Genomic DNA, 27,195 nt, shown 5'->3' with positions numbered 1-27,195 from the left:
CATTTGCCCGACATCTGGGGAGGCTGGTGGACGCAGAGAAATCGTAGGACGGGCTCATTGTAATGCATGGAATGGAATGAGAAATGGTATCAAACACACGCCTCCCCTGATCCCGAGCGAGACCGAGATTTGCTGTGTTTGATATACATCACAGAACGACTCAAAGGAGAGATTAAGCTGCAGGTGTTTCCTGTGGATAACGCTGAGCAGCATACATTCTAATCAAGGACTTCTTCTCTTCTGAGAGTAGATGAGTAAGACAGATCAACCTTCCCCAGAATCAAACACCATTCATCAGTACCTGAATTCATCATTTGCTTTCCCTCTGAGTAATGATGTAAACAACTAATTCAGTAATATGGACAGGTGAGGTACCAAATGTGTCATTCTCTTTGTAGTGCAATGTGTAGAGTTGATGAACAGACTCTTTATGGCAATCAATAGGTCTTTCAAGGAAAACACAAGGTGAAATCCAGGGGACAGGAGCTCAAGAGGACCCCCATTCCTTTAGGCCGCGGGGGCTTTATAGGCATCACATAACTGTCCGGTCAATAGAGCTATGGCATAATGGATACTGGAATAAACCCATACAACCGTAGATGTGGCACAGTCAGGGATTTCACTCTGAACCCCATGCTAACCCAGCCGTAAATCAAAACAGGCATGACAGACGGAACAAACCACTCCGCTTCATGCTGTCTGTGAGGGAGAGTCAGGACTGTGATATCTGGCATGACCAGCTTTAAATGCCTCATCTCCACTGTCAGTGTGTTATGATCTGAACTTCGAAAAATCAAGGGAGAAAAAATACAAGGCTATCCATCCTGAGCCCCGGCCAGGAGACGCTAAGCTAGGCGTATCTCTCCCTGCAGTTATCAGTCTCCTCTCCCCGCTAAAACTCCCCAACACAATCCACAATACACATTTCACAAATAAAACCTCATCGCTTTTAATTATATATTTCCCTGTATTGACTTCCATTTCAATGCACTGGTTTACAGTTCATTAAAACCCAGCAGAGTTTGAAATTAGTCAATATATTTAACAAATGACCTCTACAGAACAGTTACGTGCCATCTCAGCGACTTCCTGCAGTTGATTTCAGCAGGGTGGACGGGGGTTGAGGATGGTATTGTAATGTTACACCCTTCCCCCTTCCATCCTACCACTCCACAACAGCCTTTCACCACCCCCTCCGCAGCTCCATCAGCTAAGAGGCATAACAATCAACATGGAGGGAGGACTTTGAGGAGGACATTTGGGTGAGAAACATGAATGAATCACGGCCTGGCATTTGCACTGTGTCAAACGAGGCAGCGTGCCAAGCTAGTGCCCATCCTGAGAGCCTCTCCAAACATTTAATCACACCTCATAAATAATCCAAAAAGCTGCACAATAAAGCAGCTGCTGTTTTCATGGAAACAGAGACAGTTGTCCATGTAAAACCAACAGCGACGCCACCAGACAAACAGAGGTGAGTGGATGCACCAGCGGAATGGCCTTGGGAGACTGTAATGGCCTCTCCCCCCTCTCCCTCGCCTGGCTCACTGCCGTCCTCTCTCATGTGTGACAGGTGGCTCACACAGAGGCACCTCAGAGGAAAAACACATACGCATGCACATGCATGCTCAGTCCGTCACACACACACACACACACACACACACACACACACACACACACACAAACACGTACACACACAACACACACTCTCTATGAGCTATAAGTGAGAGAGGCAATTTTGTGGGAAAGAAATTGGACCTCTCAATCAGAGACATCTTGTATTTCTGTAGTGTGCCACAGGAAATAGACAGCAACAATGACATACATTTATAGCAGGGTAGTCATCTATCTCTGTATCTTCTGATCTTACTGAACAAGAGTGACTGACTCACACTGTGACATCAGCCAGGTTCTTTTATTAGAATAAAAAGGTGTAGTTAGGCGGTGTGGCTACGCTGTGCTCCACCAGACAAAGGGGCATGGGAGAAGAGAGTAAAGACAATCACATGGAGGAAATGACTCAGTACCGAGCCGGGACAGTATGATCAGCGGGTGACCACTGAATCCCACATTGCAACTGGGCCACCTTCGAAGACTCCCACACCCCATGACAGCCCCTCTGCCATAAACACAAATACACACACACACACACACACACACACACACACACACACACACACACACACACACACACACACACACACACACACACACACACCCACACACACAAACAAACACACAACCCTGGGTCCTTGTGGGGCCAGGCTTATAGAGGCTCCAGCATTCTGAGGGCCCACTGTGCAGGGAGACAGAATGGTCATTGTGGCCTAGGTGAGTAATAACGTGTGTGACTTCCGAACACATCCCTCACTGGCCTATATACCCAGCTGAGCGTGAAACATCATCCGAGTCCTCTGGGAAAGCAAAATAAGTAAGGGGATCGCAGCATCTCTCTTGTGTTTTAGGAAAAATTGCTTGGTAAAGAATTATTGGTGTGTGTGCTTGTCTGTGTGCTTGTCTGTGTGTGTGTGTGTGTGTGTGTGTGTGTGTGTGTGTGTGTGTGTGTGTGCGTGCGTGCGTGCGTGCGTGCGTGCGTGCGTGCGTGCGTGCGTGCGTGCGTGTGTTTGTGGGAGAGAATGAGGGGGGTGTATTCATATGCTCCTAGTATGATCTGATATAATCTCTCACTCATATCCGTACCTGACGATGACAAACACATGCAACTGTGAGACTGACTTCACACCTAACGTAGGAGGACGCAGGAGAAAAATCTGTGTATTTTTCAGTCTAATGGCTCATCATTTATGAAATCAAGCCAGGATTCAACTTGAAAAATCTCATAGTGAACATTAAAGTTGACAGGCTCTTCATTACAATCTGAGTGTGCTTTTGTGTTTTTGAGTGTGTGTGTGTGTGTGTGTGTGTGTGTGTGTGGGGCGGGGGATAGGGCTCATTGGCATGCAATGAGTCAGCCTCAGAGCTTTAAGGCTGGAGAGCAGCCCTGCACGCCTCCCACACCATCGCGTGTCACTGCCAGTGCCCCCCGTCACCACAGCAACGCTGCATCTTGGGACACAACATTTATCCCCTGTCTCACCCATCGATCCCCCCACTGCCACCCCAGAAAAGAGAAGAGAGCCACAGTGCCAGATTCTAGCCTCTACCTCTAAGGCCAACCAACAGAGGGGGGGGGGGGGGGGTGGAGGACATAAAGCATCGGGCCATCTGTGTGCACGGACCCCTGATGAATCCCCCCCCCCATCCCCCCCACCCCCTCCCCCGGCCCATTCTTTGCCAACTATTCTCTAAGGCATAGAAACTGTTCGGAATGGGAGGGCATCCTATTGCCCTTCTCCCGGCCCACCACTGTACTGTATGGTTCATCAGCGCCATGCTGCTTCCACCCACGACCACCAGAGGTACACACAAGCGTAGGCCACTCAACACAACTCAGTGACCAAAGTCAATTACCTGCCACATTTATCTCAGCTGGACCCTGGCCTGGGCGTAAATCTCTACCTCGGGTCAATAATCTCTTCTCACACTCCTCCAAGGGGCCTCTACTGCCATTAGACGATCCACTGGCAGGGAGGGAGAGGAGGAGAGGGAGACGAGAGAGAGGACGAGAGAGAAGGGATGAGAGAGGGGGCAGAGAGAAGGGATGAGAAAGAGGACAAGAGAGAAGGGATGAGAGAGGGGGCAGAGAGTCCGGCAGCCATCCATCTCCCCCAATGACCCGCGGTCACAGTTCATACTGAGTCATAATACAGCCACTCTGCACTACACATACAACCATAAACCCCTGGCAACGGTCAGACTACAAAATGCTCACGGTGAAACCATTCCCTCAGCCGAGACTGCAGCTTGCCAGTGAGTGGGCAGGTACAACACATCCGATGTGTCTGAGGACAAACACAATCCAGTCCTAATAGGAAATCTCCAAAACTAAAGATGTCATATTTGGCAGATAATTACACTGGATGGCATTGTGGGCCAATGTTTGTTTCCAACAAACGCTTGGCAAAGAGGCCTAATTAAGTACAGAGTGGGCCTATTCGCCCTGTGTTTCTGCGGTGGATGTGTGGATGGGATAATGAGTTTCCTGAAGAGCGGCAAGCTGGGATAATGAGTTTTAGAGGACTGTTTCATAAGGACTTGAGAACCGAAACATCCAGAGAGGTGACAAACAACTCAAGATTGTCCACAGTGAGCGTTCCACCTGCAAGCTGCAAATCATTATACCACCACCGCTCGCCATAGGTCCTCCAGTATAATGTAGGTAATGATGGGCGGTGGAAGATTGAGGACTCCCAGACTGGCATGCTGACAATGGCATTCAAGCAGGCACACAGCGGGGATGTTGTTGGTGTTTATAAACCATCAACAGCTGACAGATCAGATGACCAATAACTTTAGAGCTTTACGAGAGTGGCACACCCCTAATCTCCCTGTGTTGACAGATGGTCCATGTGGAATATGTGGGGCTTCTCAGGCTCTCTGTCTCTGACACACGGTTACCGCTGAGAGAGATGGGACCAAGCAAAACTGAGCATATCTTTACAGTGGTCATAAAAGGGACAATGAAGCGACGTGAGACTTCAATTTATGTGAGATGGCAGCTGCTGGTGCCAGCGAGAGCAAGTAACGGACTCTAGCACAATAAACAAGGCAATGAGAATAAATGGACTTGTGTGTGTGTGTGTGTGTGTGTGTGTGTGTGTGTGTGTGCGTGTGCGCGCGTGCCTATAGTACACTGTGTGTACCATCCTGTGTCCTGGTATAATCATTTGTGCCGTTCAGCAAAACTGAACTGCGGCTCCTCTGTAAAAGCTCAATGTATCCAATTTCCCGTGCTGCCTGAGGTGAATTTCATATTTTCTAAAGCATCCCTGGTGACGTTTGGGAATGTCAATTAAAAAGTGTACAGTAGGGTAAATTACATTAAAAGGTCTCATTTTCAGACGAACACAGTCCATGCATTCACAGCTAATCGGTCCAGTCAGCCAGGCGGAACACCCACTCTCCCTCCAGTGGCGGCCTGAGCGCGCACACACACACGCGCACGCACACACACACACACACACACACACGCTCACGCTCATACACACACACACACACACACACACACACACACACACACACACACACACACACACACACAAACAGACAGTGACATTCCAAAAGAGATAGAGGAACTAAAAGCCTATCCGTTCATCATTGCGGACAAACTGGTTTTCATTTCTCCTCAGGGCTGAAGACCTGTGTGGTTATTGAACTGTGACAATCAATTCCTAAAGTAAACAGAGAGAGCACACAGTCAGGGTTTAGGGAACCTTGACCCACTGTTCTGCCTTGGGAGAGAGAGAGAAAAAAAAAACTGCACAGTAGAAAGAGAGTGAGAGCTGAGCTGATCAATAAGTCACACCATATCGTTCTGCAGGAAGAGGGAGTCATAGAAAGTGGTGAGAGAGGTGCCAACTGTGAGCCATAATGAGTGACTGTCCAGAACCCATGGGAAGACCAGATCAGAGTCGCATTAGCCCCCACAACTTTCTTTTTTTTTCCTGATTTCAAGGGCTCCTCACAGCCTTAAAATTCATCATGGTCTATTCAATTTGGACCATTTTGTGCAGAGCTGAAATGGTTTTAAACTCAGGTCAAGTAACGAGATTATTTATATAGTGCCTTTTTACCTCACAGAGGTGCTCAATCACCACCCTGTAGAGTAGATGTGTCTGTGTGTTTGCAAAATAGTGAGAGTGAAGGAGAGTGAAAGTCTATCTAATTATCACAAACACGGTTGGTCAATAGTACTGTGTTGGTTGTCTTTATTGCTTGGACAAATTACTTTACTTGCTTCTGTGATAAGCTCTGATTTCACTGCAATTATGCTATTGATTAGGCACATGCAGGCTGACCCCGGTCTTTACAAGCTTGAGCAAACACCGACCGACTGAGCACTTCTAAACATTAACCCTTCACTTGTCTCGCTGCACACGGAACTTTAGCCTTGACTCATTGATAAAGGCTCTTTTACAACCCCAGACCGTATCGCTAATCACTTTATGTGCCCCCATAGAGGTTTGCACCAGATCCCTCTCTGTGAATGTTATCTTAGTTCTTGATGGTGTGCCAGGGGTTGTAAATGGTCATACTGTATATGATAAGGAGAAGGGATAAGAGGTGGAGAGAGAGAGCAGGTGTTATTACCCGCCACTGGTTCAGGAGAATTGTCTAAATGTCCTATTGCACACTGGGAATCACTAGTGAGAGACAGAATAAAGGTTTCACATGAAGTCTGTCAAACAATGAATCATAAATTGAGACCGATATACTGGTGAAAAGATTGAGGATGGACAACCCATACAGTTATGGGAGAGTGAGATTAAAGCCGGGCAGATGCTACACAATTACAGCCACAGATTTGCCACAAGCGAAGTTCTTACGACTGAATTTACATGTCATGAAACAAGAAATGTAGGTACAATAACTCAATAGGAAAGGTTCCGTGTATATCACACTTTTCAATCTAAAGATGCTGAATCTTCAGCCTGGCGAAGCATCCAGAGGGGCTTGGGAATATGATTAACTCAAGAGAGCTTATGGGAGTCCATCATATGACACACACACACACACACACTCACACACACACACACACACACACATACACACACACACACACACACACACACACACACACACTTATAGTGAATGACCACTTACAGTAAAAGTGACTGCAGCAGACCAGTTGGCTAACCCAATGATCTACTAATGGTCTAGAGATGGATGTTTTATTACAGTACCTCCCTCTTTTAGATGTGACAATTTACTGTAAATTGCAGTGTAATGAAGCACGGAGACTGTTCCTCTTGACTATGATGACTCATAGTGTTACTCAAGTCATCAGTGCTCAACAGAACACACACTGTCCATGAACAGAACGTGGATCAACTGCCATTCACTTTGGTTAGAGGTATAACAAGCTAGATAGACAGCAGTGAGAGCAAGCCAACCTGAAGTCATATGGAATTGATTCTATCAGTTACCTCCTGTCGAAAACTCAACACCTGTCATACGGTCAAACCAATAAAGCTTTCAATAAACATCCATTTGACGTGATGCCTTTAGGCCTGAGGGAGTTGGAGAGCGCAGAGAGAGATGGAGAACTGAGCTGAACCATCCTTAAGCTTTGTACACACATGGGGTAATTGTGTAGCTACTGACCAGTAGTCATTCATTGTCAATGGAAGATGGTGACAGGACACAACATAAATGCAACCCCGTAATGATTGGGAACCAAACACATCTCATCTCAGGGCCTGTTAAAACTAAGCCTTTTTTGAGCATGCTAATGTGCATCGTGTGCACCACCAAACTACACACTGCACACTATGAGTAGTGTACTGGAGTACAAACGCCCACAAGCGATCTACCCATGGCAAACTCGGCGGAGTCTCAAGACAAAATCACTCAAGACAAAATCACTAGATGTGTGTACGCAGATTTAGGGCCTATAGACCCATCAACCTAACTTCGCCATAAAGCTACTGTATGTCAGATCTACAAATCACTTGAATATAAGGCCTTGTCTTCTTGCCCACTAGTTCTCGCCTCCATGACTGCCTCCCACCAAGTCAGACCTTTCAAACACACAACTTCTGCAACTAGTCATGTTAAGTGAACCTATTTTTAAGCCTCTCTCCCTCCAAAAACGTCATCACCAATCAATCGGCGAAGTGAGGCATACCCGGTTAAGCACAGCGCAGGAAGGATACACTCTTGATGCATTCACCAGACACACACATCATGGGGGGTGAGTAGGAAACCAGAGGCTCTGGGACTGAGGTGAGGTGCAGATTTACAATAACATGCTGTGTAGCCAGGACACTTACTGCTTCATGCCGCCTCACTGGGAGAAATAAAGCCTCCAGGAGGCCATTAAATAACACTGGAGAAGAATGAGGTGAGAGGAGCGGGAGAATGACTGAGTTACAGTTACTGTTGTGTTATTTTGCTGTGGCTCAACGGAGAACAGAACAATCCAACTTCATCAAGATTTATGTCTGGAGATATAGATAGATAGATAGAGAGAGAGAGAGAGAGAGAGAGAGAGAGAGAAAGAGATCAAGAGATACAGTATATAGAATAGATCGATATATTGATTCAGAAATGTAAAAGAAGGGCAAATGTCTGTTCTCTAGTTTTGTGAGATGGTCTAGGCTCATGATTTTGCCCTACTTTGAGGGCTATGAGTGACCATCATGAGGGCATGTATTCAAATAAATGTTCACACTGTGACAGAATGAGGCTGCCTCTCATCCCTTGACATAGAGCTCTGACCAATCAATGAGAAACTCAGGACATGGTGGTGATAGGAATAGGGCTCTTTCTATTTTTCGCACTCTGGTAAACAGCACCAGAAGTGATCGCCCTGTCCTACAGACAGCAAATAGTTCTGGTGTGTAGGGAAGTACAGTATCTCACACGAGAAATGTCCTTACTTGGAAGAATATTTAGAATTCGGAATGCTATGCTCTTCTGTGCTATATGTGTGCAATATTGTATAGTCAGACATGGGATATAAAGCTACAGGAGTGATACCCCGTTGGCCTGTGACTAATAGCTAAAAGCTCTCAAAAAATTACAAAAACTTGTGGCATTCAGGTAACAGTGTGAAGCCCAGGCTAGCATCTGACCTGGGTACAGTGTTTCCTCCATGTTCTGTGCCTCCACCACTCTCTCCTTAGAGGTGGTAATAGGATCTAAGTAGAAGCCTGATTAAAAGGACACTTCCTCCTTGGAGACCAGGCAGACATTATTTTCGGGATTTTTTTTCCTTCCTCAGAGCGTCGGAAACCTTTGTGCGGGAACAGCGGGGCCAGATAGCGAGCTCACACGGCGGCGGCTAATTAAATTAAGCCTCCTTTAATAAAAGAGGAAGTGAATTTACCGCTTTAATCCTGACTTCGCCTTCAAAGGCAATGGCAGCAAAATAAGACGGCAGGAGAAAACACACAACCTGCAGATATGAATTTATGTGTGTTACATTACGCTCGCTGCCCCTGAGCTACACACAACCCGTGTGAAAAAGAAAAGGATTGTTTTAGGAGTAGTCTAAGTAAGTCAGAACTCTCGATATCACAAACTTTTCATCCCCAAGTCCAGGGTAGCTGGACTGCACTTGTCTTCGTGGTGCTAGTTCTCATTCGACTCTCAAGCAAGCCTCTTTGACAGCGGGAATACCCAGTCTTACTCTGAATCCCTTTACAGGAGCACAGCTCTTTTCTCCTTAAATCTGTTTCCATCAGTTGGCACAGGGCAAAGGAGGGATTATCATACATGTCTATTAGCAAACTCATCTTTCAAGACATACAGCAGGAGAGATATGCAACCGCAAATCAATCTGATCACAATCCAGATAACACATAATCATGGTATCCTTGACACCGACACACTAAATAATTATTCATATAGTCATCAAGAGAAAATTAAATAAAGAGCAGGTCAATTTGACAGGTAGGAATACACTCCTATCGTTTAAAAAACCTAGGACTTTGGTTCTCGGCAGGCCCGTGATTGTGGGCCACAGCGCTCTCTCTTGGCCCAGGGGGCCGGAGAGGAGAGTCAGAGAGAAGGGAGGGATGCTCTCCTCCTCTCATCCTCATTATGTAAACGAGGTGCATGACTATTCCTCTGGGTCCCTTGAGAGTTAATTACCACTGGCTTCTTGGCCTAATTGGCTGAAACTAAGAATTTGCCATTTCTTATTCCTATATATTCCCCCCTCCTCTCTCTCTCTCTCTCTCTCTTTTTTCTCTTTTTCTCCACTTTCAAACACAACCTGTTTTCCGCTCTCATAATCTCCTCTCCTCTCTCCCCTACTCGTTCCTCTCCTCTTTCAGTTACTTTTCATGCCAGCTGAATTTCTGGCTTCGATAGTTAATTTGAGCATCTGCTCCAGCTGGCAGCGAAAAGATAGATTTTTACAAATTGCTAATTCCAGCTATTTGGCTGGACTAATCACTATTGGAAGAAGAAGAGGAAGTGGCAGAGAGTTGCTCAACAAGTAGGAGTGAATCTAGCTCCACATGGAAACAAAATGGCCAGAGATGGGAATGACAACTTGGGACAGAAAATGTAAGTGCTTGAGTAAACGTGGGAAGAAATGAGAGAGGCTAGACAAACATGTTGAGAGAGGGGGGGAGCAAGTACAGAAGAACAGATGTGGATGGGAAAGAGAGCGAAAGCAATCAAAAACTATCTTTGATGCCCAGAGGACAAGCACGCATAAACAGTTTTTGAACTGCAAACCATTGGAGCATTGAATTCCTTCCATCTCATCAAGGATACGTGAGAGACATCAGTGAGTAGACTCTGTGATTTACCAACCCACAGGTTATCATAAGTCATCCCTGTTCTTACTGATCTAAACAAGTATCCTATTATCAAGATATCTACAGTAAGCATACTCTCATCAGCAGACTAGTGATGATCATTTATGAAGCTACGGTACCAGGCAAGGATGGTTACACAGTACCACCCCCATGTAGAGGGGAAACCATGGGGCTGACACTGACATAATGGAACTATGAACCCATTCATCCTCAGGCAGAACAGGTCATGGGAGGGAGGGGAAGCGGAATTGGAGAGGGGGGACTCCCTTGAAAGGTGGATTGATGGTCTGCCGATTCAGGACCCGCCATGTCTGTGGGTAGGGGTGTGGGTCGCATACAATGGAGAAGCCATTACCACTTTAATTAAGTGACAGTCAAAAGATATGGATTATGACCAGGGGAGTCGTAGGCGAGCCAGCGTAGCATGATGACTGTTGACAACCCTGTGAAGAGGGGACCGTGTGGGCTGCTGAAATACTCTGACATGCCTCAGAGTGCTTGAATGAAATGGTGCAGGCTGCTCACACCAGGAGAAATAAGATAAGCAGTCTATCTCGATGCATTGTAGGATCAATCAGCTTTAGGACCGCGGTTTCCGTTATCTCAAACACAATCTGCTACTTTAGGTTTAAGCTTTGCGTTGTCATGGCAACTCAAATAAAATGATAAAAACATAAAGTCAGACTCATTTTGCTGTCGTACATTCAGTCTAGAATTATAAAACAATAACAGGCACATCCACACAGCAGAGAAGACATTTGGAGACAAAAGTAAAGTACAGTCCCATTTTAAAGGAGTTGATCAAGCTGCATGGTGATGGAGAGAGAGCTGGAGATTAGCCTTGCTAGCAAGCAGTTTAAAGCTCTTCGCAGGTGCCATGCTAATGGTGGCTCCATACCGCTGGTGTATCAGGGACTCTGCAGCTGGCCCTTTAAAGATAACAGCAATATTAAACACTTCTGCCCAGAAATACTATTTATTCAGAGTAATGAGCAGATACCAAAGCAAAATGAAAAACCACAGGACTGGGGACATGGAGAACAGAGAGTGACAGAAAAATAATGATAAAGGTAGAATAAAGAGAAGAAAAGGACCCAGAGAGAATGAAAGGCATTGAGCACATGAAAGAGGAAGTACTGTATTCTCCTGCGCTTCAAAAAAAAAAAATCAAATAAAAATGTCATCCCTTCTGTCCTGCCAATGCATCTGTGTCCCTCCCTGAGTCTTCATGTGCCTATGAAGGCTTCATATTTACTTTGTATTCTGAGGTTAGGTACACTACTGTAGGCCTGAGTTAAGGTGACAACATACTGTAGTTTACCGGCCGGTGAAGAAGAAAGAAGAGGAGCTGGCAGCAGATAGGTATCTGGCCATAACTGGTGTGTCAAACAGCATGTTGGTACCCCCCTCATAACGCAGGTCAGAGCAGCGGCTGTATTCATTCTCACTTCTCGGCAGAATGGTGTGAGTGCCCCCCATCTTCCTCCCTCACTCGTTACTCTTCCCTTAACAATAAAGGTGGATGTGTGGGTGTTTGGGTCCAGGAGACAGCTGACCCCCCCCCCCCCCCCCCCCCCTCTCCCAGCACCTATTAGGCTGATTATCAGGGGTGTCAGTCAGAGGCTCCCTCCCCAGGCCTGCAGGGGCTGTGCTGATGGACAGATCCAGCACTCCGCTGAGACAGGGAGGCTGGATCTCTCCTCTCCTCTCACCACCTGGACCAGGAGGGAGCAGGCTCTCCCGCTGCATGGATCACGGCAGGAGAACACACGCAAACACAGGGAGGCAGAGAGAAGTCTGCAGCGCCTGAAAAAGGCCTGGCACCATACATGCTTGTGCGTACAGTAATAAAGGACCTTGTTTATCTAAGTATAACATCACCTTAAGTCAAATGCTCAGATATGTAAAAGGTGTCTTGGCTATGGGCTTGGGCTCATACAGTATACATAGAGACATGATGCTCAGAGACTGTGGGACAGCTTGCATGTTTCTGTGTTGTACCACAGCACTGGACCTCCATTAATAACTTACATGACTGAACCAAAGCTAGTAGGCAGTGAGTTCTGTGGGCAGACGAGGTGGTCTCTACTGTTCTATTCAGTTTGGGTCATTAGTGAGGATCCATATCATGGAGCCTCGCCTCTGGTTTGTCAGATCCAGCTAACAAGGGCCAGGTAGTCAGAATAGCTTTTCATGGTTTTGATCTTTATCCTCATCAAATGGTGTAGCATCATTACAAAACTACTCTGGTCTGTTTCTGTCTGTGAGTCATACTGTCAAACTGTATTAAAGTTAAATTTCACTGGGCACAACAGCAGAGAAAAGTTAATTCCCCTCTTAATTAAGCCGAAATTGAAGTAGGACAGGCAGGGATTCACTTTTGTTTTCCCTTTCTCAGAACAAACATTGGGCGTGCGTGCGTGCGTGCGTGCGTGTTTGCTTTCAATTTTTGACTCAATTGAGCTGGGTGCTCCTGACGAGCAGTCTGGCCCCTCTATATTGTGGAAGTGCTCAGTAATGAGGTGCCCGCCGCTGTTCAGTACGCCAAGCACATGTGTTGTGATGCAAATGAGCCCTCCCCACCACAAACACCACCCTTAATTGTCCTCTTTGATCTCAGGCTAATTCCACTAATTAGTAGTCAGCTTTCAAAGTTGAACGCTTTGCTTTTCCTCAGCATGTGTGTGTGTGAGAGAGGAGCGCCACACAGCCACGGTCCCCTCTCCTCTCCTCTCCTCTCCACCGCACCCTGCCAGGGTACAGCAGTTGGGGTTGGAGGGGGCAGAACAGGAGCAAACGGAGCACATGTTCTGATGACATGATGATATTTTTATTCAGCATACATAAACAAACACTGAGGCAAACTCATACTGTTCAGCCACACCATCCTGGTGTTAAGTCATAAACAGTCATTCTGCATGGATTAGCACAGATTCACGTACCGACACACAGTTCTATATGCACATATACTGTATTCACTGTTAAAATACAGACATGGGGAAAAAATAATTAACAAAATCAAGAAGGTACGGCCAGTAAAGCGTACAATCTGTCAGTTCCACACACACTGACACACTTACACACTCGCACACGCACACACACACACACACACACACACACAGAAAAAGACACAATTGCATTTCACATTCACAAACAGTGCAGTAGACATACAAACAGACACACACACTCTTACACACAACTGTAATTATGTACTATTATTAGCACCCTGTTCTAGCTCAATTTTTTCACAGCCCTCTGGGTTCTGAGTCCCCAGGCCAAGCTCATAAGATAAGGCCTCATTCTGGCATCTTCATTTTGCTTTTCTTTGAATTGCATCACACGCACGCACACACACACACACACACACACACACAGCCACCCTCCATTGTCTGTGCCAATTGTAGCCGCTATGTTTGAGCCAAACAGTTGTGTCAGCTTGTTCCATATGTATGAGGGGAAACTGCATTACCAACCGTCTATGCCGATGTTACTGTATCAGACTTGGTCTGACCTGAACACAGCCTGTTCTATTGAATATTTTCTTTTAGATTCTGCAGTAAAAGTTTCATTGAATTGTGCACCTTGCCAAAGTAGGTGGTTTTCATTGACATAAAGAGGAAGAAATCTTAATTGAAACAAGTGGTCTCACCTGCATTTAGAGGAGCTGAGGGACCTCACTTTAGGGCTCTTTTTGTAATCAATACTAATCACTGGAATAAAGTGCCGTAGACGGGCTCTGGGCCATCCTCTGGCCACTAGTAAAGAGGCCCATTCACTTCTGATTCCAATCAAACTGAATTGTGATTAGCTAAAGGCTAAACGGAAGGGAACCAATTCATAGTGTTGTATGGGTCTGACATCTGTAATGACAGTCCTGTTCCCCAGACTCTGTCAACACGTTGATTGTGGGTAAGTTGTGTACTATTTTCCCTTCAGATGGGTATGGATCACATAGACTTAAAAAAAAAAAAAAAAAAGATAGATTGCACTAACTCTATAGGGTTATTTTGTCTCCCCCTGAAAAAGTGGAAAGGCTGGACTATTCATTAGCAATGGATCACACACACTCTTAACACAAACCCACCCTGACACCAATACACACACTGGGAAAATCTTCCCCAGAGGAGAAGCAATAAAAAAAAAAAAGAGTCAATATTTTCCAGAGAGTGTGGATTATAATAGCCACGGAGAGGAGAGGGGAGGCGGGGAGGCAGCAGCCTGACACAGCACAGTCAGAGAATCCCATGCCAATCGGAGCATGGCCTTTTAGCCGCAGACTCTGGCAGAGATGCCAGTTTGACGGACGATGCGAACTCCAGTGACATTTCTCCAGGGCGGGGGGCTTTGGGCGGAGAACGGAGGGTGGGAAGATGGGGGATGAGGGGAGGGAGAGTAGAGGGTAGGCCTATATAGAAGAACGGGGGGGGGGCTAGATAAAACAGAGCTGCCAATTTGCAGCTGCCCATCGTTAGGGTTTCAGGCAGTGTAGCTACCCATCCCCCTCACCTGCAGCCCAGACACAAACAAGGGGCTTCTTGCTTATTCATATGGGCCTCACAGCTCATTAGAGTCTTACCCATTAGCGGTAGCCAGCGCCTCTCTCCTCTGTCAGTCAGCAGACAGACAAGCTGCCTGTCAGGAGTGAAAGGACGCTCACACGCCCTGCAGCACAAACACTCAACTTCCAACTCTTTATTTATCCATTTGTTTTATTTTTGTTTCCAATTCCAAGGACAGTCATAGGAGCCACTGGCGAGAGTTATATTGTGGTTATTGTGTGGTTATTAAGTGCCAAAAGGTTAAGTCAATTGGAAACACATTCATTTTCAGACAATAACCCCGCATTCCAAACAATGCATTTTGGGGCTTTTTGGACAAAAGGCTGGACATGCATTTTCAGGGAAGGTTTGAACTCTACCTCTTACAAGAAGTCTACTGTGATAAATGTTAAAGCAGCATCCCTTATGACCTTTACCAGTCCTTTGTTTTGGATTGGACAGATCCTGTAAATTCTAGAGGGGATCTGACCAGCTCGGGCCGTGACTGTAGAGCCAGTGTTCTGTGACGTCCTGAGGGACTGAGTTCCACAAAAAGGCCCATGGCAACCCTGCTGACGACCTCTCCTCTCCTCTCCTCTCCTCTCCTCCCCATTGGTCACAGCTTCCACAGCACAGTGAGGTGGAGCAGCCTCTCTCCCTCACACCACCACACATCACTCGTCTCAGACAAAGGCTCTAGAAGAACACAGCACACACACTGTACACTGTACAGAGAACAGCAGGCAGCACAACATATTGGTCTTGACAGATACAAAAAGGCTAGTTTCATCATGGATCACTCCTCTGTAAGACTGATACGATGAGCTAGAACAGACCCAGTGGCACTGAAAAGAGGTTCGATTGGGGACTAAGGTTGTTGTGGGACTTGTGCAGTGAAGGGGGTAGAGGTTTAATTTCAGGTCACATCCTGCCTTCGGGGGAAGTGGGGCTTGCTGTCGTCGTCCCCCCTCCCCCCTGCACTGCTCTGCCCCCTCTCGCTGATGGCAAGCTGGAGCATGGGCCTAACGAGCACTTTGTCAGGTTTGTTGTTCTAATTAAGTCAATTAGGGAAATGCAGGGGCAGATGGCAAGATGTGAAGGGAAATGATTGTGCTTCCTATCGCCTCCGCTCTCCCTTAACCCTGGAGCAGCACGGCCTCGCTGCTACAGATGTGAGCGTACAGGGCTCTGAGTGGAGAGCTGAGTCAGAGCTACCTGAACCAGACAGAGGTGGGGAGGAAGAGAGAGAGAGATACAAAGAGAGAGAGAGAGAGAGAGAGAGAGAGAGAGAGAGAGAGAGAGAGAGAGTGTGTGTAGGGGTCAACTACAGTATGGCCACATATCCTCAGAGACTACAATATGTGACTCATCATTTCTATGAACCCAAATATAGGTATAAACTGAGTCGAAAATAACATTTACACTTGCGCATAAACACAGACCCACACAGACCCACACAGACACAGACATAGACAGTGGTACAGACACAGGCACGCACGCACGCACGCACGCACGCACGCACGCACACACAGCTTGCCTGTATGAAAAGCAGAAATGTGTTCTCCTCTGCAGTGGGAAATGGCTGAGACTAAAGGAAACACTAGTGCAGATGAAGCAGCAGTCCGATTGGCTCCTTACCCCTCGGATTCCATCATACCCACTTTTGGGGTGGACTGTGTACGTCATGACAGATGGCTACAAAGAACCACCAGGGCAATCAATATTACAAAGGAGGAAATATGCTGAACTAGGGGAATCTGTGCAGCTTTAAGCCAAGCTTGAAGAAAACCAAGAAATATTTACTTCGCTGTTAAAAGTTGCATTCTGCAGTTGCTGGCGTTTGGATGCAAGTCGTGGGAGGGCAAGCGATCAGAGAGCAGGGAGTCTGGCTTTTCAAAGTGTTGAGGATGAGGTTGGAGTCTATCATCCCCATCCATCATAAACAGACCACACAAAGAACACTGAAAACTAAATTACATATTCAGTCAAATACACAAAACTTTTACCACAAATAATTCCATGCATTACTGAAGGCTAAAGAAGTTCCTCCCTGTCTTTCTCGCGCACGCACGCACACGCACACACACACACACACACACCTATCCACACCTACACACTGTCTCTCTCTGTCCCATCAGGATGTACCTGGCCCATGTTGGGATGCCAGTGTGTGAGGCAGCAGCAGCAGCCTACACCTGATGCCCCAACCTACCCCCCCCACTAACACACACACACACACACACACACACACACACACACACACACACACACACACACACACAGACACCCACAGACACACACACACACCCCAGGCCATGGAGTGTGAGCCCCCATTAGGATGATGGGATTTGGCAGCTGCACTGGACTGAGTTAGCGCTCTGCTCAGCCCTCCTCATGGCACCCTAATTAAAACAAGACCTAACTTCTAATTGAAAGATAATTAGCTGAGGTACTATATGTGTGTGTGTGTGTGTGTGTGTGTGTGTGTGTGTGTGTGTGTGTGTGTGTGTGTGTGCGTGCCTGTGCCAGCTAGACGGGCAAAGCAAGGCAAAGAGAGAGAGGGAACTAAGTATCCCATTCAACTAACTAATTAAAACTCTTAATGCTTTATAAACCTCCATAAAACTTTATAAATCCTTCATAAACCCTTATAACACCTAGATAGATAGCTTCACAATAAAGCCTTAGATATTGTAGTTTGTTTAAAGTGGGAACCTACAGTAGCATGCAGTGGGCCAGCTGACCTCAGTGACAAGCTTGTGTTTTCCCAATAAACAGTACTGACAGTTTGACATTTCCCAAGGAAGAGTGTCTGCTTCAGGTATGTTTTATTCATCCTATTGACATCTCTGCAGGCAGAGACAGAAACAAACCCCCCAAAATGAGCCAGACTGAAATAGCTCGAAAAATGATGCTTGTGTTTACCTCCAGATACTTAAGACTGATATGCTCATCTCTGCAAATGGAGATGGGGGAGATTACATACAGGGCTTGAGACTGACGCAGACAAGCACCATTCTCCTACACCCCAACCGTTTACCAAGCAGACAAAATGAGTGGATCTGGTGATACCTGGTACAAGGGACCCAAGCCTTATAGTACGTGCCAGTCTGATACCGAGCCTGTTGGATGGCACATCCGAGATTACGTTCACGAGGCGCCACCCCGCCTCATCCCCAGTCACATGACGCGGGAGCTCCTCTGTGAAGGCACCTCCAGGACAAAGCTCTGTTAGTGGGGAGACACTGACTCCCTTGTTCCCTCGCCTGGCTACCCATCAAGTGGTGTTCCCTTACGAGGAGGGCTCGGCCCCCTGGAGGGAATACACAGTTCAGCTCAACCCAAGACACACACACTGGGCCTTGGCCTGAGCCTGGACAGCCACTGTCTCTCTCTGTGTCTCCCTGTGTTAGCACGATGAGCTAGCAGCTAGCGTAGCGTAGCGTCAGAATCACAGCAGAGAGAATGACAGAGAGGAAGGGGGACATCGAGAGGTTGACCGATATATCCCCAAAGGTATGCAGTTATTACAGAAAGCTACGAGCTAAGGACCTCTGTTCTGATGAGTCATCACTGTTCTCTAATTTGGGCTGGGCTCCTGTAGTGGCTGCTCACACCTAGGAGGCTAGCGTCACGCACATAGGCATGATGCTCAATGGAGTTGAACACTCGCTTTCCTTTCCCTTTTCCATCCTAAATTCTTGCCTCCCCCAATCCTGGCATATTCTTGTAAATCTCACCAGTGTCCTTGCTCTGCCCTCAAGTGAACCCGGGCATGTCGGACCTGAATCCATCAATCACTCCATGCCAGCCATGAGGAGGGTGGATGAGGTTGTGTCTACTGAGGGTTTCCACATATATAACCGCGGCTCTGCTTCTTTCGGCAAAACAGCCTGCAAAAACCTCAGCTTGCAGCCTTAGAAATCAGTAGTAAAGTCACAAGAGAGCCTCACCAGATTTAAGATTGCAAGATTTACAGAAGACACACACACATGCACACACGCACACAGGCATGCACACGCACACACACACTCACACATACAGAAGAGAAGAGAGGAGAGGAGAGGAGAGGACAGGACAGGACAGGAGAGGAGAGGAGGAGAGGAGGAGAGGAGAGGAGAGGAGAGACAGGGTGTCAGTGGATGGGTGTCCTGTGGCTGGGCAGGATGAAGTGTCCCTGTCACAGGTCCAGCTCTTCCTCTGGGCCGCCGCTGATTAATTGGCCATCCAGCTCCTGTGATAGTGGCCACTTTAACCAGCGCTCCTGGGAACCTCACCCATGTCCCTTTCACTCCTGTCCTGGCAAAAAAAAAAGAAAAACACCTCCCCTCCTCTGCGCCAGCGAATCTCCTGCTAAAATTAGAGACTTTCTCTCCTCCTCATTCTCCCATTCTTTCTTTCTCTCTCCATTACAAACGTCAGCACCCCCTTCACCTTGCCAAGGGGGGATAATGTCTCTTTGCAGGGGAGACATTTCAGAACAAAGGATGGGGTCACACAAACAGCTTGAACCTCAGCATGCTATCCCCATCTGTTTACATGTTCACTAGTGCGTGTGCGTGCGTGCGTGTGTGTGTGTGTGCGTGCGTGTGTGTGGGGGGGTGTGCCTGCCTGCGTGCGTGCGTGCGTGTGTGTTTGTGTCTACCGAGGGCAGGTGCAGCTGGCTGAGATGAAGCACCACTGTCTCAGGTAAACGGCCAGACGCAGCAGGGGGACACTGCAGAGTTGACATTGGGCCTATGGTGCCTCTTTGTCATCCTCTCTCACACTCACTCTCTCTCTCTCTCTCTCTCTCTCTCTCTCCAGCTTTTTCCTTACCTCACGTACACTCATCAGAGTTAGCATAGCTTAGATAGAAATGTCATGATGATGGTTAAGGACCGTGATGACAAAACATCTGTTATCAATCAAATACTCCTTAAACTCATCATTGAAGGTAGTTCATCTCAGGCAGGTCCCTGGACTGAGTAATTAAAAGTATGTTCAAACATCATTCTGGTAATGTCATTATCCCCAACATATATATTTGACACTCTGCTGTTCTAGAAGCCATCACATAAACTGCCTATGGTGCCTATCCCCGTCCTATCCTCCAACAGCGCCCATAGAGACGACCATGCTGCGGTGGGATTACCAGGCTGTGTTTTCCCTGAACAAAGGCACTTACTCTGCACCCGCATCCTCCCTCAGCCCCCAGCCCCCAGCCCCCAGTCCCCAGTCCCCAGCCTCCAGCCCCCAGCCCCCAGCCCCCAGCCTCCAGCCCCCAGCAGCCAGCCACCCAAGGTCAATTGCCTCCCCCCCTCTCATTCTGTGGTTTATGTACCTTTACACCCAGGGAAAGACGCTGCGCTATTTCTGCTCTGCTGCAAGGTGACTGCTTACACAGGCTGGGGCGGCAGGCGTTCTATAGGCTCCACTGCAGAGAGGTTGGCACACGGTGACACCGGGTTCCACAGGCCCGTGACACTCTGGCCATGAGAGAGGTGTACAACAATGGAGCTCTTCACATGGCACACTCTTCTTTGTCACAGGGTCTCTGTCTCTCTCTCTGTCTGTGGCTCTCTTTCTCTCTCTCACTCACTCAGTCTTTTCTCTGACTCTCTCTCTCTCTGACTCTCTATCTCACCATCTTTCCCTGTACTTTCTTCATCCATCTTCTCTCTCTCTCTCTCTCTTTCTCTCTCTCTCTCTCTCTCTCTCTCATATATATATATATATCCCTCTCAAATCTCTGAATCTGTCGATCCCTTCCTCCTGTTCTCTCTCTCTCTAAATTCCCCCGCTCCCCGATGCCTCCTTACATCTGCCACGGCTGACTGCAAACTCATTTATTACAGGTCACAAACGCAAGTGGTTCATTTAAAAGGACGCTCCGCCCCAGCCCCCTGAAGCACAATGAATAATCTACCTGCAGAAATAGAGCACAAACACTACTCCATCGGTACAAGGAAGAGAGACACAAGCAGAATCATCGTCCCTTTGTTTGGCTCAGCGCATTATAAGGCAATTTATCTTAACTGACCGTGCAGCAAAACATTGGGCTCGTTTTTGGATTTATTCATGCGCACACAAATCGTCAAATCAAGATTAGGCTTGAGCATGCGTTCCAGCTGTCTTGAAACAGTAAATATCACTCAAAGCCCTGCTGTAATTACATTGTAAATGCAGATTAGCTGTGAATATTTTAAAGGGGATTATTAAAAGAGGAAAGAGAGGGGAAAAAAAACACAGCAAAATTACCCCTTCAGCACATCCACACACAAAACACATGAAACGCTCTTTAGAAGGTGGAGCTGTGCTTTCATGGCTAAGTTTGCCAACCTATTATTATTCCTTTATTTGTTCGCTCATTATTCACAAGCAAGGGAGAAAAAAAAGAAGAATAAAACAAATCACTCTGACTTGTTAGCCACTTCCCAGGAAATAACAAGGCAGACACCAGAAATTATAAAAGGCACAATTATCACACACTTAATTCTAAACTTTGTGGTAATGAGTGTGTCTTAGCGGAGATTAGCCATATTTCCATTGTCATTCTAATTCTCCCTCTTTTGTGGAGCTCACAAAGCGAGGGATGAAAGCACAGAAGTAGACAAGTACAGCAGTCTGAGGAAGAGAAAGGCTGTGGATTACCCGGGTGATGCTGTCAATCACCATTGAGGCTTCACCCGCACACCCCTCCACCTACCCCTCCCCCTCCCCCCTTCCAACCCCCCTGACGGTTTAAAAACTCTCTAAAACACACTTGTCAAAAGGCCTCTGCCAACACTAACTGCAGCCTGACAATGCCCCTCCATGACAGAGAGAGAGGAGGGGAAGCCGTCGTATTGTGAGAGTGGCACAAAAGTATGTGGAGATAGACAGACGCACTTGGACTCAGACATGTGCATTGTTCATGCATGTCTGAATGAGGCTGTTTGAAGGATGGGTCAAACGCCGCATGTACGGCATCATGTTGACACAAAGGGAAGACAACGAGGTGGTGCAATGCAGGCCTGCTAACGGCTCTCAAAACTAATTGACAGTAGCTGTACCTGTGTATGACATTGCATCACTTGGCTGCTTCTCACCATCTACAGTACAGCACGTAAACCAGCAATGCTTCATGACAACAATAATAAACAGGACATTGTCAGTTTTGCCCCCCCCCCCTTAAAATCCTAATTAAAACCCAGGGGATTAATTCCACCACCGACACCGAATTCTCAATCCATCTTGGCAAACAATGGCGGATGTCATTTCTATTTTTTCCACATATTATTTTCTGTAAGCATTCCATCTTTAAAGAGAAGTTCATGTGACACACACACACACACACACACACACACACACACACCCACACACACACACACACACACACACACACACACACACACACACACATACATACATACACATACATACAGCCTCTACTCAGACACCTCAAACTCTGACATTAATTGTTACACAAAACAATTCTTTGTTTTGACAAATGGCCATGTTGTGGAATGTGCTGTAGTAAAAAACAGAAATAATGTGACACAAACCTTCAAAGCAGGGTGAGTGGAACTACTCAAGACATATGACCAAATTGTAAACACAGGAAAAAGAGAGAGAAAGCACAGGAGTGTCATTCTATTTCTGCAGGCTTAATGAAACTCCCCGTGATCTAATTGTGCAATCTATGTACTATACATGTGATGAATTCCCATCCCAATAAAACATGCAGTGACCTTTGGGATGCTACTCGGAATTCAATTAAGACATTCTCAAGCAAAGACACTTTGATGGATGACAATGATGCTGATAAAAACACATGAGCCTATCCTTGCTTGTATACATGCCCATGTGACATATACATGTATGGGTGATCTACATGTCACATTCAATCCTCACTCTATTCAACCATCACATAATTCTATTCATGAGGACAGCAACCGTTCTGAAAATGTAAATATTGACTGTAAACACATACTAGTCCAGATTTGACAGTATAGAGCATTATTCTCCAATCAATGTTACAACATGCCGCTTTTTTGTCATTCAGAAAAGAAACAGAGGTGGTGGACACAAATCCCCTGCCCTTTAACTTCCCTCACGCGCCACCTCACAGGATCAGTGGTTCCTGCATGGTCTCTCGATGCTCTTTTCAGACGAGGACGTCGTTGGGGAGTGTTATGCATCTGAGCGAGGCACTTAATGCCGGGTCCAGGGAGCAGCGAGTGGCTCATGAGCCCGCCTTCGCTTGGCAATAGAGGACATCGTCTGAATCAAAGCCGGCTATTCTTCCAATAGAGTGCCAGACACAGAGAGGTCAAATCGCCTTTCATAGGCAAAGACGGGAAAACATGAATAAAAGACCATTGTGCGACGGTGGTATATTGATGTGTGGGCAGTAAATGTGACACCAGTCTTTCTTGACTCCATAAAAACAGAGGGGAATACAAGTGACATTTATTTCACCAGAAATTCAACACACAATTCCCCTCCTTTGTGATCCAGCGTCCCTGTCTCCTCCACCCTTTGTAAACATTCAGATTTACTACTAACCCAACCATTATGAGAACAAACACTAACCCAACCATTATGAGAATAAACACTAACCCAACCATTATGACAATAAACACTACCATGTCATCTTTGCAACTTGTCCTTGTCGTTTTAGCGACTGTGTGATCTGTTGGTAGGAATACTCTTTGCAGGTCCCCTTGACAACGCAAAAATCCAATCGGAGTAAATCTTGTCATTCAATCATTAAAACACATAGGTCTACATTAATTGTTGACCTTCCTTGAGGAAAATTCCAATTCCTTCAAAGCCAGCAAAAATGATCACCATAACTGTGAAGGGGGAGCTGGTGTGAAACCCTAAAGGTCCCGGTGCATTCTGTCAGTGGTGCCACTGTGGGACCCCCAGGCACACGTGGCAAAGGTGAAGTGCTGAGGTAAGCCTTGTAATCTTATACAGGGGGGGGTCCATCACACGCAAACACACACATACATACATAAACATAAACACACACACACACACACACACACACACACACACACACACACACACACACACGCCTAAAAGCAAACATGCACTCATAGGCAAGCAAACCGGCGTTAGTGTTAAAAGTACTATTTCAAGCCACAAGAGGATAGGGGGTTTCATTTTTTGATGATGGTGTTTCTCATTTCTGATGAGACATTTCTGTCTTCTCACTGGCAGGGCTTGATAAACACTTAAGCTGATTAACAGACTGATATTTGTATTATCTGGTCTTCCACGGCTTCTCTCTATGTCAACTTTGAAATGTCACAATTTACTGTGATTTAAATCCACAGCCCTCTGCTCCACAACTGGAGAGATGGTGTCATTATGTTCTATGTGAGGGAAATGAGTATGCATGTGCACATATGCAGTGCATTAAACTATATTATACTGCATTATGAAGTACAATGCTCACAGAAACTGCAGCAACAGAACCATAAAAAGAGCATAATTGCTGTGCAATCTAGCAGAAACTAATCAATGTAATTGGCTGTTTCTCTAATTTGATCCAAAACGTTTAGAAAACTTTGAAAAGGCGATTGTTGCTAATAAACAATAATGTCCATATTCAAAGAATGTTTGGATGGAAAGCACATCAAACCAGACTTTATGTGCTGCATAGTTCAAATTATTGGCGAATTGGCCAACGCAACAACCCAAAAGTCTGTCTAATCACATACGTGGTAGACGCGTCTGTCCCTTTCTTTTCTGCAACCTCTTTATTTGTTTAATCTAAAAGCAATTCAATCACTTTATTGTCGGCCTCGGGCAGTGCGGGTCAACTTCCCTGCGCTTTATTGCACATTTAGATCTGAACAAACCACATCCAAAGGCGCTGGTGGCGCGCGGAGTGAGGTGCGTTTGCGCGCACGGAAGTGGTGTCCGTTTAATCTAGTAATCGCCTCGGGTAATTGTCGCAATACGGTTCTTAATGTGTAGACTAAACAAACGAGAGGTGATTTGAGACCAATTGTTTTTCTTATGTATCGACAGACACAGAACAGCCAGTGAGGTCGGTGGCGCGAAAATAAACGTGCCAAATCGGCCATGTATTTTTTAGGGGCGGGAAGTATTTTCATTCTGAGACAAATAACCATTAAACGTGTCAAACATGTAGGCGTTGTAGCAAGAGGCCTGTAGAAAGTTTGACCAGACTGAAAACATAGAAGAAAGTGAAAGCATGTGTCGTGCCAAGGATATGCAGAGCTAACGAATCAATATAGACTAATTAATAAAATCAGCAGATGTACATAATGACAGTCAAACCATCTCTCTAAGTGAAAACAAAAAAATCAAGTGTCACAGTAGATGAAAGCCACTCCACAATCCTCGCGATTATGCTGTGATGCCAAGAGATCTGCCTCACTCGAATACTTGGACAGTGCGGGTAGCAAATAGGCCTATTCGTAAGCACAAGTCTCTCTCTCTCTCTCTCTCTCTCTCTCTCTCTCTCTCTCTCTCTCTCTCTCTCTCTCTCTCTCTCTCTCTCTCTCTCTCTCTCTCTCTCTCTCTCTCTCTCTCTCTCTCTCTCTCTCTCTCTCTCTCTCTCTCTCTCTCTCTCTCTCTCTCTCGCGTCTCCAGTTCATACTACCACCGTGTGGATATCTGCACTACACGCAATCCCAGATGCCGTTGCAAAAAAAAAATCAGTTACTAATCACAGTTACTAGCATTACACTACTGTACTATGGCCAGCTGATGCTGCAACTATGCTATTACTAGGCTGCTAGGCCTAGTATTACTACTACTACTACTACTACTACTACTACTACTACTACTACTACTACCACTACTACTACTATTTCTATTACTACTAATAATATTAATAATACATCACAGTCCTAATACGTATGATTGTAGAGACAGCTAAAAGTAGCTGCACGGGAATTAACAACCAAAGTAAACAAAACACGTTTATCTGCCGGAATCTAATGTTGTCTCTGAAAACAAACAAACAAACAAACACACACACACACACACACACACACACACACACACACACACACACACACACACACACACACACACACACACACACACACACACACACACACACACCAAATGTCCACCAACCCAACGGACGGCGCGAGAATAATAAAACCACACCACCTGAGTGGTGGACTTTTCTCAGTGGGGTCCACTGTGCCCAGGAGACACGTGTGACGAATATTCAATTCTCTGTATTCTCTTAAAATGCAACAGTACCGCTCTGTGCGGTTGAGATTCCTTTATCTTTTTATACAAAAACAGTGTAAATAAACAAAAAGAATACACGACCAACCCTTTATTCGTTTACAAATTCGGGGCATTTGGGCATTTGGACAATAGATGCTGTCATTAATTCCCAATAACATGTCTTCTCTGACTTCTGGCGACGTCGTATGAGGAGACGCGCACTTTGATGTTCAAGGTTTTTCGATAGAGGACCATTTATTTGCGAACGAAAATGCGTAACGAAAATGAACAAAAAGTGTGAAGTGTATAGACAATGTTTCCAAACAAATTACCAAATTCATAGGAGCTGTTGGCAAACTGGACACGAGCCCTTCCACGTTGTTACTGTAGGCTACGTGCGTGCGCACAGTTGTGACAAGTGTAGCCTACAAACACCTTGCGCACCAGACACCATGGGCTGTCAGGGCTGTCAACTCACTCACCTGACTGCGAAGAGCTCGTTCGAAACAACACTGAAGTGAGGAGAAAGCCGAAGCAACGCAGAGCAGATGCTAGCTTCATGTTTGGGGTGGCAGTTACTCCTTTGATTCACATGTCCAGTGGCAAATTCCTTTCGGCTCGAAAAATATTAAACGTAAGCTTCAGTCAGTTTGCCACTTTTGACTCTGGTAAATTATAATAACTCCAACTGTCCCCGCTTAGTTTGTGTCTTCCGAGTAATTGTGAAAGTTCAAACCGATGGACGTGTAGTTTCCACGGCGCGCTACAGTAGCCTATGTATGGCTTGTCAAAATAGTAAAGCACTGTTCATGCCATTACTCTCTGAGTTGGATACGGTGCGCAGCGAAGACTCACAATCCAGAGACACACCCCCTTACAACTCTCTCTCCTCCCACAGTCAGAAGGATTGGTCTAGGGTCCAGTTGGTTAATTCAAACCCTCCCCCTACACCTCAAGGAATGCACCCATTGGCTTTTGGAAGTTGCCAAAATCCTTGAATTTGTTGCGTCGCAGCATCGGTTCGCTTGCACCTGTCTCTAGCCCAGAGGAAAAAATATTGCTTGTCAGAATGA

The 27,195-nt window shown here is 46.2% G+C and overlaps 1 protein-coding gene across 5 annotated transcripts in view; it reads right to left on the bottom strand.

Annotated features, from left to right (window-relative positions):
* The window catches only part of erbb4b (erb-b2 receptor tyrosine kinase 4b), a 193,040-nt gene extending 166,169 nt beyond the window's left edge, over nucleotides 1-26,871 (bottom strand). For all 5 annotated transcript variants that reach the window (XR_014554531.1, XM_083681567.1, XM_083681568.1 and 2 more), the window contains exon 1: nucleotides 26,605-26,871. Coding sequence is in view for 4 of the 5 variants with exons in the window: in XM_083681567.1 (XP_083537693.1) it covers nucleotides 26,605-26,683 (79 nt within the window). In the remaining variant the exon portion in view is untranslated. The remainder of the gene's footprint in view (nucleotides 1-26,604) is intronic.
* Nucleotides 26,872-27,195: the final 324 nt, after the last annotated feature.

Source organism: Argentina silus (assembly GCF_951799395.1).
Source record: "Argentina silus genome assembly, chromosome: 12".
NCBI classification, from domain to species: Eukaryota; Metazoa; Chordata; class Actinopteri; order Argentiniformes; family Argentinidae; genus Argentina; species Argentina silus.
The sequence above is the reverse complement of the archived record's forward strand: the minus strand, read 5'-3'. Positions and strand labels throughout refer to the sequence as shown.